Raw genomic sequence first — 14,901 nt, 5'->3', positions numbered from 1 at the left:
AGAAGATAATGAATTTACAAGCTCAAGAAATCAGGTCGAAGATAGAGTCCCACAACACAAGTGGCTCCAATCCTAATAAAGATGTAAACCAGCAAGGGAAATAACTTCTGCTAACCTCTCTTTCTGCAGAAAAAAAAATTGTCCTTCGATGTAAGGCAGCAATGGGGGGGAAAGCCAGAATGAACATCACCTTTCTTCTCGCAATGCAGAAATCACCATGCACACGAGTTTAGCAAACCGATCAAAAAGAAAGAAAAGAAAGAAAAAGAGAAAAAAATCATTTATTTAAATAATTCAGCTCCAGTTCATTTTATTTTTCTCAGAACTACAAAATTTTATTCCATGAACCTTAGCAAATGAGAATCCCTTAGAAAAACTCACTCAGTGCAGAACTCAAACAGCATATTGTGCCTGTACTTCTCGCCAGGCTGAACCACAATTGAAGGAAAGTTTGGCTGGTTGATGGCATTTGGGAATCCCTGGGTCTCCAAGCACAATCCTGCATGCTTTTGGTATACAGCACCTGCTTTACCCACAACACCATCAACATAGTTGGCAGTGTAGAACTGGACACCAGGTGCATCAGCCCATAAGTTCAGGACCCTTGAACTTGAAGGATCCTTCACCTTAGCCACATGCTTTAAGCCCGATTTCACTTCTCCACAATCCAGCACATAGTTATGATCATATCCAACAGCAAGTTCATGGATTCTGCTACCAATCTTGTTTTCTGTTGTAAAATCAAAGGGGGTACCACTGACTGGCATGAGTTCCCCGGTGGGAATTGAGTTCTCATCAACTGGGGTTACATGAGAAGCCCATATTTGAATTGAATGCCCAAGCACGTTGCCAGAGTTATGACCAGCTAAGTTCCAGTACGTGTGTTGCGCTAGGTTGATAGGAGTAGGCTTGTTCAGCGGCACAGCTTCCATTTCAAGTTTCAATGATGTGCTTGAAGGAAGAGAATAAGTTGCCATGACAGTAACATCTCCAGGGTAACCTAGTTAGAGAAAATTCAAGAATCATTTGCTCAGATTATGCAATTTTCCCATAGAAATAGTATTGCCTTCTTCTAGAAAAAGAAAATAAAAAAAGAAAGAGTGCTGCTTACCCTCCTCTCCATCTTTACTATGATACTTGAAGGTGACTGATGGGTTTTTATCATTGTTATATTCTACAACCTCCCACAGCACTTTGTTAAAGCCTTTATTACCACCTGACAATAATAAACCTCATTAATCACTCACTGCAAATGTTCATTGTATAAGAATTGTTTCAAATAACCATGTTCAGCAGGTCATCAAATAATGAAATGCAATTTCTCACAATATTATGCAGCTGGAAATAAATAATCAAGTCATTCTTGTTTTGGCTCTAGTTTCATCATGGGCTTCTTAACTAAGAATGCTTCTACATATGCAAGATGAACAAGATGCCACTAAGATGCTTTTCCTACATCTCTCTTGAGCTCATGTACGTAGTTCAAGTATACTGAAAGAGAATGATCATGCTAAAGTTCAGATATCGCAAAGCAAGAGTTTATTCTACTATTTTGTTTCATATGCAATTTCCAAACCTCACAAATCTATACAAAGTAAAGACATATATGGTACCAAATTTACTTAAGGCAGCTTTTAGCAGTAATAGCTATAAGTGACACTGTATTTTACTGTTAAGCAACAGTTGAGGCCCATCAATCCATAAGATTCTTTAAATTTATACCAGTATAAACAAGATTTCCTTCAACCCAGACAAGTAATGCGGTTGCTACCAGTAGCTTTGATAATGTTCATATTCACACTGTCAGCACCAAAAATTTAGCACTTGAGTGGTTACTTCTATAATATGGCCACATCTGTTATAATCTTGGTTACTTCTATAATATGGTCACATCCGTTATTATCTGATCAACTTTTTCCACGGTTACATCTGGAGGATTTACTTTATTTCTTCTTTTGAATTCCAATACAACAATGCCTCAATCCCTAAATTGAGATTTTTCAGGTAAAAAAGAAGAGGAGAAGACATGAACCTGGAAAGTCCTACTGAAAGTAAAATTCCCCATGGCTATGTTTGGGGATTCAGGTTTCCAAAACAAATCCAACTGCCTAGTCACAATATCATATAACTTGCTTCCTGAGGCATCTACAAAATCATGTTTTATAAATTAATCAAAATGCAACCTATTTTCCATGTTGTGGTGTGATTTAAGAATCAATTCAAACTTGAAAACAGATCATACATACATTGTCTAGGATCATACTGATGCAATGAAATTTAGTGGTGAACAGCTGAATTACATAAAGTGCCAAAGCTACCTTCCTGATCTCTGTAGTACATGATTATTTCAGTATGAAATTTAGCGGCGAACAGCCGCATTACATGAAGTGCTAAAGCTACCTTCCTGATCTCCATCGTACATGATTTTTTCAATAGCTTAGTCTGCGTTGGTTCTATTACTTGGAAAGAACCGTACTACATGAACATAGGCGCCTCTTTCATCAAATAAACTCATTTTTTTGCTATGAACCATGAAGTAAAGGGGCAATTTTGAGTGTACGAAACAAGGTATCTTTAAATTTGGAGACCTGGGCTGTTATTGCTTAGCAGGTTAAGTACACTTGTGTTTGAAGATGGTCATTCTTTGCTTAAGAAAGTAGTGACCTAAAACCTTGTTTCATTGATGTTTTAATCACAACATGATGATATCAGGAAAACATATAACATACCCAAAGACAAGTTTGCGAGCAAGCATTCCACAGTTACAAAGGAGTTTCATTACTTACCATGGAGACTGTTTGGTCCGTTGTTGATGGCCAGGGAATATTCGACCCCGTTAAGAGTAAACTTCCCTTGTTTGATTCTATTTGCAACCCGGCCAACGATGCAGCCAAAGTAAGGTGGATTATCCTTTTGATCATCATAAATTAACAAAAAAAAGAGAGAAAGGATTAGATCATCACACTTATACCTCGCTGAAGAAATTTAACAAACAAAAGGCATCCGCATTGTCTTCCATCGTCATCAACAAGAGAAATGACATCAGAGCATGCATTTAGAACATAAGGTGATATAAGAAGCACGGCATATACTAAGAAAGAAAAAGGAGAACTTTGCACAGAAAAAAAGTGAAAAAGTTGATTTTTCTCCGTACCTTGCAGGAAAATCGAAGTAAACACCGAACTCTTGGATGGGATCTTCAATTATCACCAAAAAGAAAATTCAAAGCATGCATATAAAGGAAAAGGTGAAATTTTTAACGATGGGTATTTCAATCCTATGAAAGAAACCGAAGAAAAAAATTCCCCAAGATTATGGCTATCTCAAAATATCAAATTTATCTAGAGTACATACGTGATACGAATCGAGGGAATCGAAGCCAAGAACCACATCATCACCAAAAAGAAAATTCAAGGCATAAATTTAAAGGAAAAGGTGAAATTTTTAGATGGGTATTTCAATCCTATGAAAGAAACCGAAGAAAAAAATTCCCCAAGATTATGGCTATCTCAAAATATCAAATTTATCTAGAGTACATACGTGATACGAATCGAGGGAATCGAAGCCAAGAACCACATCATCACCAAAAAAGAAAATTCAAGGCATGAATTTAAAGGAAAAGGTGAAAATTTTAGCAATGGGTATTTCAATTCTATGAAAGAAACCGGAGAAAAAAATTCCCCAAGATTATGGCTATCTCAAAATATCAAATTTATCTAGAGTACATACGCGATACGAATCGAGGGAATCGAAGCCAAGAACCACATCATCACCAAAAAGAAAGTTCAAGGCATGAATTTAAAGGAAAAAGTGAAATTTTTAGCGATAGGTATTTCAATTCTATGAAAGAAACCAAAGAAAAAAATTCCTCAAGATTATGGCTATCTCAAAATATCAAATTTATCTAGAGTACATACGCGATACGAATCGAGAGAATCGAAGCCAAGCACCACATCAGAGAGATTTCCTGAAACCCAGGAGAACAAGAAGAAGGAATCGGATCAGAGACCGAAGATGGAATCGGATGGGATGAAGAATGGATTCAAGTGGGCGTAATCATCACCGTGGGCATCGGGGACGAGGAGAGAAGTGATGGTGGCACCCAAGTTTGTTATTTTGGCGGTGATAGTGCCATTACTCAGTTCGAAGAGCTCCGGTTTCTTGTTCTCCGCCGCCATTCTTTCTTCCTTCGATCCTCTCCAACGTCGTTAGGCGTCTCTACCTCGAAGTTAATGGGAGCAGATGATGATCTCTTCGCCGCGTCTTCGCTTTATTTCAGTCGGAGAGAGGGATTTAGTTGGGGCGGTGGAGCGGTGGGCTGAGATCGCGAAAAATCCGATCTTCAATCGGATCTTCAAGATATATCCGTCTATTTGTGCCTAATAAATGAAAAAAAACCAAATTCCTCTTCAAAATTTTAAAAATAAAAAATAAAAATATTCATATTTTTTAAGAAAAATATTTATTTATTTAAAAAATATATATTTTAAAAAGTCACGTATATTAAAAATACCACACCTAAAAAAAAATATTTTAGAAAGTAGAATCTCTTTCTGCTAAATTTTAAAAAAAAGTATCTTTATCTTTATTTGATGAGCAGAATACATGAGAGAGTCCAATCTGTTGAATTTTCTATTTTCTATAGATCTAGCTAACTGTCAAGTTTTTTTATTGATATTAAAAAATAAATAAAAGATTTATGGTGTATAGGTCGAATAGCAGAAATAAAGTCATAAATAATTAAATGCTAAATTTATATCAAGATTTTATCTCAAATACTCTATGCTATGATCAATATGGATAAGGAATAAAAATTTTAACCGCAAATAACACTCTTTTTAATCAAAAAAAAAACATTCGACTATTGAAACACTTTTTTGCAGATTTACTTTTTCAATGGTAAGGTCTATTACATTTCACCTGTTACATAAGGGTTGTGATGACTATTTCAGGACCATATTGAATTTTATCAATAGAAATTCACAATATGAGAGTGATATTTATTGACCCGAAAAGTTAGATTATCTCGGCTTAATATCTTACGATTTGACAAAATCAACAATATACTATCAATAATTGCCTTTTTGGAAATGCTTACTGAGATTGTTTTTCCATCTAAACTCGGCCACCTCTGTGAATTAGATGGGACTTGGAGTTGCACAATTTCAATAAAAACCTGCCATACTCTCTGTCATGGAAAGTAATTTTTTAAAGTTTTGCGTTGGAGTAAATCTTTTGTTAGATGGTGGGATCAACCATCACGAGGATACTTTTGGCAGTGATGCTAATCTAGTATACCAGCTCTGTGTAATATTTGGACTAAAAAGAAAGAAGAAAATCAATCATATGACCTTCTCTCCTTGAGCATGCAAGGCCAAGGAGCAAGAAATAATAAAGATATACACACAACGCAATGCAGTCTCAAAATAAATCTGTTTAGTTCCAACTTGAGCAAAGTCAGATGCGTAGAAAATTTACTAGGAATTTAGCAACACCACAAGAGTGATCTCTTACGTTCCACCAAAAACTTCGTTTCTTCCTCACTTGTCACCGTTGTGGGCTCAGCCAAATCACTCGTTATCCACTCCATTTCATCTGTTTCAACACCCAACAACCGTTACAACCCTCCCTCTGTCCAAGATTCCTTTCTTGCCTTCTTCCCCCAACCTCTTTCAAAACCATCCCCCTCTCAAACTCCCCAAACCTCCATCAACCCCTCGCAAATCCCATCTCTTCGCCTCTCTAATAAAATTTTTGAACATATCTCACTCCCAATTACTAAATCCCTAAAGATCTTCCTCTTTTCCATCTAATTCGTTCCCCATTTCCTCCATCCTTTCCCATTCCCATCATCTCTCTTTAAAATGAATCAAATCTTTCCCTTCCCTTTCCTTATCTAATTCTTTCTCCGTCTCTCTACAGTAGAGCCAAGAAATATGGCCACTGCCATCTCAAAACCCTCCTCAAGGCTCTCCAAGTCGCCTTCCCAGTCCCAAAGCTCTCCCCGTTCCTTCTCCACTTCCAAGTCCTCTTCTTCTTCGCTTTCTTCTCATATGGCCATGGTGGAGCTCAAGTCCCGGATCCTCTCCGCCCTCTCAAAGCTCTCCGATCGCGACACCCACCAGATCGCCGTCGACTACCTCGAGAAGATCATCCGCACCCTCCCCGCCGACGGCGTCCCCATGCTCCTCAACTCCCTCCTCCACGAACCCTTCCCTCCCCCCGACCCCAATTCACGGCAAACTGCCACCGTCGCCCGCCGTGAGTCCCTCCGCCTCGTCGCCCTCCTCTGCTCCTCCCAACCCGACCCCGCCTCCGCGCACCTCCCCAAGATAATCGCCCACCTCGTCCGCCGCCTCAAGGACCCCGCCTCCGACTCCTCCGTCCGCGACGCCTGCCGCGACGCCGCCGGCTCCCTCGCCGCCCTCTACCTCCGCCCCTCCACCGCCGCCAACCCTGAAGACACCTCCGCCGCTTCCGGTGGCGGTGGGTCCTCCTCCCCGGTTGTTTCGCTATTTGTGAAGCCCTTGTTCGAGGCGATGGGGGAGCAGAACAAGGCGGTGCAGGCCGGGGCGGCGATGTGCCTCGCTAAAGTGGTGGAATGTGCTGGGGGTGGTGGGGATGGGGAGGGGGGACGGCCGGCGACGGGTGGAGCGGCTTTTCAGAGGCTGTGCCACAGGATCTGCAAGCTTCTTAGCGGACAGAGCTTTCTGGCAAAGGGGGCGCTGCTTTCGGTTGTTTCTAGCTTGGCTCAGGTTTGTTCAATGATTGGATTTAGGTTTTCTAGTTATAGAAAATGAATGTAAGTGTTTTTAAAGGGCATTTTTTCTTTAGTTGTGTATTAAAGTCTAGATCTTTAGGGGATTTTTTTGGGTTCATAGAGGTGGATTCTTGCCATGGAATTCAGGAGAACCCACATTACCTGATTGGGGGAGACGAGATCTCTATTTTTTTAAGGAAATGAATTAACCATTGTTCTTGTTAAAACAAATAAGGACATTGAAGGAGATGGGATCTTTAACTCTTTTTTCTGTAAGGAAAAACTTTCGCCTTCATTCCTATAAAATCAAATAAGATATGCAGCTTTCGGGTTGACTGTTGCTTGATTTAACCTGTTCTAGATGAGGCGTATAGACGCCAACAGTGTCTTCTTGATCTTTTTATTGCTCTTACTGTTTTCTTTTAGGTGCCCATTCTGTTTCTCTCATTTCTGTTCGTCCTGTCTGTCTTTGAGCCACGAGGTTTTGATTTTGAACTTTCTGATAATTTCCTATATCTATTGATACATGATCTTATCATATATGATCCTCTCTAACCATCTCTTATGTCAATGCAACTAGGAGAAGTTTAGATGCACGCCGACTAATGTGTGTTGACCCTTTCAAAATTAATTAATGTCTACTTTGTCATCCAATGAAGTTTTCAAGTGCTGATGGATTAAACATATTAAAAATCAGAAGTCTTTCCCCTTCAAAATTAACATGGCATGTAAATAGTTTTGTGTTTCAAGTCAGTAGCTTCTGCATGAATAGCAGGTTTCAGCTTTTATCCAAGAAAAAAGAGCAGTTTCAGCACAAAAAAAGTAGAATTTCTGATGAATAGAGTCACAACTACACCATAGCATGTCCAGTTTTAGTGTTGAAGAGGAAGATCCATCTTTGGATGAACCATGGACAAGAAGCTTAGTTTTATAATTATGAAGGAAAAGTAGCTATATGTATTTAGTTGAACTGTAGCTGGAGTACTCACTATAAGAATCTTAAAAAGGTAGGAGCACTTATCCCCCAGAACATGCAACAAGTGCTGCAAAGTGTTCGTGAATGCCTTGAGAATAGTGACTGGGCTACCCGTAAGGCAGCAGCTGATACATTGAGTGTCTTGTCATCTGCTTCAAGCCATCTGATTGCTGATGGGGTTGCTCCAACAATAGCCGCTCTAGAGGCTTGCCGTTTTGATAAGGTAGCTTTCTGTTTTACAACTTCATTGTTTTGAAGTTCGTTAATTATAGGGAAGAGTTTTGTTTAATGAATTAATCAAATGTCAGGGTGCTCAATGAATTAATCAAAAGTTCTCTGCTTTTTTCAGGTGAAACCTGTTAGAGATAGCATAATGGATGCATTGCTGTCATGGAAGAAGATTGCAGGAAAGGGAGAAGATGGAACTTCAGAGGACTTAAAAGGTGTGCATCATACATAAAAATGATTATTTATCTTGTTCTTCTTTCTCAGTTTGTCTTTATTCTTTTTTCTCCTTGAGACCGGCACTTTTCTAGTTTATTTTGATTTGTACACTTTGCTGCAGATGGCAACAATTGTGAATCAGCTGATACTGAAGAAAACTCAGATAATAAAAGGTCAAATGCAAGCAATAGAAGATTAGAGTTCGTGAAAGATTCATCTGCTAATTCTTCACCAACTAATAGTGATACTGTCTCGAAAGAGAAGGGTAGTAACATACCCGAGAAAGCAGCTGTTTTATTGAAGAAAAGAGTGCCTACATTGACCGACAAAGAGTTGAATCCAGAGTTTTTCCAAAAGCTTGAAACAAGAAGTTCTGATGACTTGCCTGTAGAAGTAGTGGTACCTCGTAGGTGTCATCAGTCTTCCCACTCACAAGGTGAAGGACCAGAATTGTCTGATAGTGATTCCAGGGGCACATCTCGGGGTGCATCAAATCATGATGGTTTGGCATGCCATGAGTTGAATGACATTCGAGGACACATCCATGCTAATTATCAGAATGCTGAGAAAAGAGTCGGGGTGTATAATAAACTACAAGAATCAGATGATTCTGCTCAGGATAAGTGGACAGAACAAAGAGGATTTCGGGTCAGGGACTCGAAAGGAAGGGCCTTTGATGTTGATGATAGGGTTGAAGTCAGTAAGAGGGATCCCTCTGCCTGTGTAAATATCTCCAGACCTGATGGTCAAGCCGAAGGGTCCTTCATGAATAACAAAGTTAATTGGTTAGCCATTCAAAGGCAATTATCACAATTGGAGAGGCAACAAGCCAATCTAATGAACATGTTGCAGGTATTGTTTATAAAGGAAGTCGTAGCAGCAATTCTATTATCCAGGATAACATAGTAAAACAAGGTTCGCTGAACTGGTACTGGAACTCGTACTGGTTGACAGCCGATACGGTACAGTATACGGTATGCAATGGCGTGTCGGGTAATTTGATGTTCCTTGATGTTTTTTGATATTTCTATGATGTTTTTCTTCTCCTTCTTTTTCTTCTTCTTCTTCATTTTCTCCTTCTTCGATGTTTTTTGATCTTCTTCTTCTTCTTCTTCTTCTTCTCCTTCTTCTTCTTCGATGTTTTTTGATGTTTCTATAATGTTTCTTCTTTTTCTTCTTCTTCTTCATCTTCTCCTTCTTCTTCGATGTTTTTTGATGTTTCTATGATGTTTTTCTTCTCCTTCTTTTTCTTCTTCTTCGATGTTTTTTGATGTTTCTACGATGTTTCTTCTTCTTCTTCTTCGATGTTTTTTGATGTTTCTATAATGTTTCTTCTTCTTCTTCTTCGATGTTTTTTGATGTTTCTATGATGTTCCTCCTCCTCCTCCTCCTACTTCTTCTTCTTCTCATTCTCCTTCTCCTCCTCCTCCTCCTCCTTCGTCTCCTCCTCCTCCTCCTTCTTTGTCTCCTCCTCCTCCTCCTTTTCCTTCTCCTTCTCCATCTCCTTCTTCATCTTCTTCTCCTCCTCCTTCTGCTTCCTTTTGCTCCAAACCGGTTTTTACAGCCGAACCGACCCGGTTCCACGCCGGTTCGGCCCGGCACGGCCCAAACCGGCCATGTAGTAAAATATTATGTGGGGCGAACTTTTTATATATATTCTTTTTGTTTATACATGATGGATGTCATTCACATATTTGGGAGGCTGAAATTAACTCTGTTCCAGTGACTGTAGGTACTCTACATTGTTATTGTCTCAAAATTCATACTTTAGCATGTGAGGGTTGATTTATTAAGAACATATCTGTGGTGTGTTACATGCTTGCTATGGATTGTTTTAGTTTCATTATATCACTGCTTTGTCTGATTGGAATTTATTTTCCCCTTAATTTCTTTTGCTGGCAAGTTTGTTTGGTAGGCCATGAAAAATGGATGCTCTTATTTCCAGTTGTTTTGTCAAAGCACCATTCATGCCTTCAATGCTGTAGTTTTTTGTGAAGCAGGACATTAACATGAAAATTTTTTGAGCTCAACCTTGACTTTTTAGGGGATTAGTCTAATGGATTCCATGCTAGAGTTAGCACAACAAATCTGAGGTTTTTGATTATTACAAGCAGTGAAGGAACATTGTGGTTGAGTTGATGAGAAGCTAACTTTGCGAAAAACTTTGGGAAGGTGGACCAAGAAAATTCTTGGAAACTTGAGGAAAACCTTTCTTCATTGTCAGGTTGGATTTAGTAATTCTATAAAAAGGAAGGGTGATGCAATTCCTTCATTTTCAGTAATCCTCTGACCAGAGAGCTTAGATCACATCAGTAACTTGTTAGCTAGAAATTAAAGGGGTCAGCTGAAAATTAAAAAAATGGTGAATGGCTTAAAACTGAAGCATTGAGTTGGATACAAATCCCATAATTTAAGAAGGGTGAATGGCAGCATATATTTCCAGAAGATTACAGATGGGGGAAGAAGGGCAACAAGATCAATGGGACTGTATTAGTGGAACTAAATCTGCAAGCAAGGTTAGGAGGTTTGTGGTGTTTCTGTAGTTGGTTTGGGGTGGAAAATACAGGAAGACCAAAGCCACTCAATTGGTAAAACTTCCATTTTTAGTAGATTGAAGGTGGTGTCCAGATTGATGGGGGTAATTCATCGGTGCCAGATTGGATTTACATGATTGTTCTTTCAAATGTTCAAGCTATATGATTTGAAAAAAAGAGAGTTGACAAATGTACTTATTGAATTTCAAATTCATTGAAACTAACGTTTCTTATCAGGACACATTATTTTATTCTATATACATTCGTGATGCTATGATTCTTGTCATCTACTGTTTATACAATGCGACCAATATAGAAAGAGATCCTTTTTTCTCCTTCTTGAAACTGCTACAGCATATTAAGATTCACACAATTGTTCCACCAAACCACTCAATTCTCAACTGCTGAGCCCACAAACTGTGCCCTTTTAAGTTTCCATTTAAAACATCCTTGTCTTATACACTGGAAGTTAGTGGAACATTGAAATACACACTGTATTTGGAGGATTCTTGAAAAGCATTTCTTCTACATCAAATTGAAGAGAGGTTCACAGTGTAATATGCTGATGGTTGAAATAGTAACCAGACTGGCTGGGTTTTGCGATAGAGTGAAGTTCTTTTGGTCATCTAGGCTACATGCATAGACAAGACCTCTTTGCTACCACTGAAGTGCCATTTGAATCTTGTAATAAGTTTCCAACTCTTCAGCATCTTTCTGGTGTATAATGTGAATACATGTACATCATGGACTGCCGTGAAACCTGCTATTTAGAGATAAGGAAACCTCAAAAAGCGTATGCTGTTTTGCACATTCTTAAGAGACCCTGAGAAGATCCTCTACAAATTTGGATGAAACATCCCTGTTTTCCTTTTCCTAGATGACATCCAACAACTTAAATTTGTAGCCATTGAGCTCAATAACTGTTTGATCCCTGTTTTTAATTTGTTTCTCACGTTAACTCCACATGGTGTTCTTGCAGATCTATTTCCTTGTGTTTCCTCGAATGCAAATTAAATTCAGATGAATCTTTAATGCAGTAATTTCTCTAATTTGAATTTGTACTGTCTACCTGCTTGCTCTTATCAAGTGAGGTCTTTGATCCCGGTTATGTGCTTCCGAACATACATTTAGTCGTCATTTGGACCTTGAACATAAACATTTCTTAATTAGACAAGGTTAAAAATTTAAAATTCAACTATGGCTTAAAAAAAAAAAAATCTTTATTTTATAAAGCATCAAATAAGAATTTGTAAATCTGGGAATGAGTTATGTTTCAAACAGCGATCATAAGTGATACTGCATTATTTAGCAATTATCACTAGTGTTTAAAAAATAAAATCTTTATTTTATAAAGCATCAAATAAGAATTTGTAGATATGGGAATGAATTACGTTTCAAACAGCGTTCATAATTGATACTGCATTATTTAGCAATTATCTTTCTGTAACTGCATCTGTATTAGCAAATTGCTTTTACATATTATATTTGTTTTGTTTTACTAATTTCAGGATTTTATGGGAGGCTCCCATGACAGCATGATAACTCTAGAAAACAGAGTTCGCATTCTTGAGAGGGTTGTTGAGGAGATGGCACGAGATTTGACAATATCATCAGGAAGGAGAGGTGGTAACGTGGTGCTAGGTTTTGAGGCATCTCCTGGAAGGTCCTCGAGCAAATACAATGGCCTTCATGACTATTCAAGCTCAAAGTTTGGCAGCGGGGGTGATGGACGGATTCTGTTTGCAGAAAGATATCTCTCATCAGGTAGTATAATTTCTGGATTTAGGGGAAGAGATCCCCCTTGGAGATCAGATTCTGAATCATGGGATACTTACACATATACAGCTCCAAGAAATGGAGTAATGAACTCTAGGAGGGCTACTGGTGCTGTTGCCATTGATGCTAGGGTATCTAGGACTGAACAGGATAGTGATCAAGTTGGCAACAGGCGATCTTGGGACAAGGGGCAAGGACCATTTAGGCTTGGTGAGGGTCCTTCTGCAAGAAGTGTTTGGCAAGCCTCAAAGGATGAGGCTACTTTGGAAGCTATCCGGGTGGCTGGCGAAGATAATGGGAGCTCGCGAGTTGCAAAACGAACGACTATTCCAGAGCCAGATGCTGAAACTTTGGCAGATGATAACCCAGGACAGGAAAGGGGTCCACTTTGGGCTTCCTGGACCCATGCTATGGATTCGCTTCACAGTGGTGATATAGATTCAGCATATGCTGAGGTTCTTTCTACAGGTGATGATCTGTTACTTGTAAAATTGATGGATAAATCTGGCCCTGTTGTTGATCAACTTTCCAGTGAGGTAGCAAGTGAAGTCTTGCGCATGGTTGGACAGTTTCTCATGGAACAAAGCTTGTTTGATATAGCTCTGACCTGGCTTCAACAGGTATGCCTCACTTTGTAGTTCTGTCTAGAAATGATTGATTTATATGATTATCCATTAATGATAGCAGTGATCTAAATCCCGTGGGACCAGGCAAATCTCTGTTTCTTTGTGGAATAGGATGTGCTGCCATCCCACCGTCCCAATGCTTGGGCTGGGGGATATCCTGGAATGCGCCAACAGGATGCTAGGATGAGGATGATGGGATGGCTCCATCCGGACACTTGGGACGGTGCCCCATCTCAACATCCTGCAGGATGTCCCACTGAGACTTGAATCTATATATGATAATTTGTCTAAGATCCGTCTAAGATACGCTACATTTATATTTAGTGCAAGTATACGTGGCTACATGTTCCATGATGCATCAGGGAAGTTTGCTGCTATAGCTGTTTTGTCTACATTCTGTTTGTTTAGATTGGAACAACTATTATGTGAAGGTTGTGAAGCTGCTCTGCGACAGAGTATCTACATAAAGGAACGAATTATACTTGCATGGGAACTCTGTTTACACTTTTGATGTGCAAATTTGCAAGGCTATATATATGCAACCATGCAGGAAAGGAGGACAATGCATTGGAATATTATTTGTAGCACTCTTCACTCTTCTTTTCCAACTCTATGTTACTTTGAGAATTAGCACTAATTGGTGCACAGCAGAAGTGTCATGTTCACATAGAGGACCATGATGCAGAAGAAGAGAGGTGGAAGGAATATAGCTATTAATCTGCCTGTTTGATATTCATTTATCAGTTTTAAATTCTGGGTTCGTGAATGGGTTGGATTCATGCTAGATTGACCCTCTCTAGGATTTATACTGTTATCTAAACTCTTCAGCTGTACAAGGATCAAATCTGCAGATTTGGCTGAGAATCAGTTCTCAGAATCATGGAGAAGAAAACATGAATGTTGGGGCGGGGGTATTATAACATTTCAACTTAAAATCGCAACTTAAAATTTCAAAATATACATAAATCATACAGAACCAGGATTTTGAAATGCATCCAAATGCTCCTTCTGTCTTAGGAATTTGTTCTTCGCTAGTTTATCAAAAAATTATTTCAGTCTCATCTGTCTGGAAGACGCAATCCATGTATCTTGAATATACGGGCCACTCTCTAGTGTATATTGTATAGCCTGTTGCACACCATTTCATCTTACACATCATTTGCAGAACAAATTTGTGCTGGGCAGCATTTCTATAACAGTGTTTACTGAATGTTTTTTGCAGTTGACTGATCTGGTCGTAGAAAATGGAGCTAACGTGCTCAGCATCCCCATTGAAGGGAAGAGAGAGATCTTGTTGAACCTTCACGCAGCTTCTGCAATCGAACCATCGGAGGATTGGGAAGGGGCTACACCTAAGCAGATAATGATGCAGTTAGCATCCTCCTGGGGAGTCAATTTACAACTGCTTATCAAGTAGTATCTTGGGTAATCGCTCATGTTGTGTACTTTGTTTTCATATAATTTTTTGATTGGCTTGTTCTTAAGAAGCATATAACATTATATGTAATGAAATATAGAGAAGATGGAGCATGCACTACTCATTAGCCACAAATATTACTTCGGTTTTTTTTATTTGTTTATTTACCAAATTTTCCTTCCCACTATCAAAAATGCCCATCACAATGCATGTATCGGTTCGTTAAAATGTTTCAACCAGGTGAGCACCTTGAACAAAGTTGATTATGAGGGTTTCCTGAGCAAGTTATTTTTTGGCTGCGAACGCTTGCTGCTCATCCCCATCTATTTAAAGACTTTTTGGTTTGAGGAAAGATTTTTTTTACTGAA

The 14,901-nt window shown here is 39.0% G+C and overlaps 2 protein-coding genes across 3 annotated transcripts; one reads left to right on the top strand and one right to left on the bottom strand.

Annotated features, from left to right (window-relative positions):
- Window positions 1-257: 257 nt before the first annotated feature.
- Window positions 258-4,358, bottom strand: LOC103717232 (Galactose mutarotase-like superfamily protein). 2 transcript variants are annotated; one of them, XM_088723418.2, is made up of 6 exons: window positions 4,064-4,358; window positions 3,918-3,967; window positions 3,155-3,197; window positions 2,787-2,910; window positions 1,112-1,216; window positions 258-1,000 (listed from the first exon to the last, which is right to left on the bottom strand). In XM_088723418.2, exons 1-6 carry the CDS (start codon window positions 4,070-4,072, stop codon window positions 378-380), a joined length of 954 nt encoding a protein of 317 aa, XP_088579544.2. In that variant the 5' UTR covers window positions 4,073-4,358; the 3' UTR covers window positions 258-377. The 2 variants fall into 2 exon arrangements, with proteins under 2 accessions (XP_088579544.2, XP_038981899.3); XM_039125971.3 differs by lacking the exon at window positions 3,155-3,197 and having other exon boundaries at window positions 4,064-4,357.
- Window positions 4,359-5,458: 1,100 nt separating this feature from the next.
- Window positions 5,459-14,668, top strand: LOC103717233 (microtubule-associated protein TORTIFOLIA1-like). The gene is made up of 6 exons (XM_026808493.4): window positions 5,459-6,755; window positions 7,768-7,959; window positions 8,086-8,179; window positions 8,302-9,032; window positions 12,223-13,110; window positions 14,339-14,668. The coding sequence occupies exons 1-6, from the start codon at window positions 5,937-5,939 to the stop codon at window positions 14,531-14,533; spliced, it is 2,919 nt and encodes a 972-aa protein (XP_026664294.4). The 5' UTR covers window positions 5,459-5,936; the 3' UTR covers window positions 14,534-14,668.
- Window positions 14,669-14,901: the final 233 nt, after the last annotated feature.

The sequence above is a fragment of the Phoenix dactylifera genome, chromosome 1 (assembly GCF_051530095.1).
Source record: "Phoenix dactylifera cultivar Ajwa chromosome 1, Ajwa_hap1_PhDact_Kaust_v1.1, whole genome shotgun sequence".
Classification (NCBI taxonomy): Eukaryota; Viridiplantae; Streptophyta; class Magnoliopsida; order Arecales; family Arecaceae; genus Phoenix; species Phoenix dactylifera.
The sequence above is the reverse complement of the archived record's forward strand: the minus strand, read 5'-3'. Positions and strand labels throughout refer to the sequence as shown.

What these genes read in the sequence shown, in the direction of transcription:
- LOC103717232 (XM_039125971.3), bottom strand. Translation starts at nt 4,178, where the DNA reads ATGGCGGCGGAGAACAAGAAACCGGAGCTCTTCGAACTGAGTAATGGC. An exon ending in CGGACCAAACAGTCTCCATG is followed by an intron (nt 1,217 to 2,786) that starts GTAAGTAATGAA and finishes TATTATTGTCAG; the next exon opens with GTGGTAATAAAGGCTTTAAC. An exon ending in TAGTAAAGATGGAGAGGAGG is followed by an intron (nt 1,001 to 1,111) that starts GTAAGCAGCACT and finishes TTCTCTAACTAG; the next exon opens with GTTACCCTGGAGATGTTACT.
- LOC103717233 (XM_026808493.4), top strand. Translation starts at nt 5,937, where the DNA reads ATGGCCACTGCCATCTCAAAACCCTCCTCAAGGCTCTCCAAGTCGCCT. An exon ending in TTGTTTCTAGCTTGGCTCAG is followed by an intron (nt 6,756 to 7,767) that starts GTTTGTTCAATG and finishes AATCTTAAAAAG; the next exon opens with GTAGGAGCACTTATCCCCCA. An exon ending in AGGCTTGCCGTTTTGATAAG is followed by an intron (nt 7,960 to 8,085) that starts GTAGCTTTCTGT and finishes TGCTTTTTTCAG; the next exon opens with GTGAAACCTGTTAGAGATAG.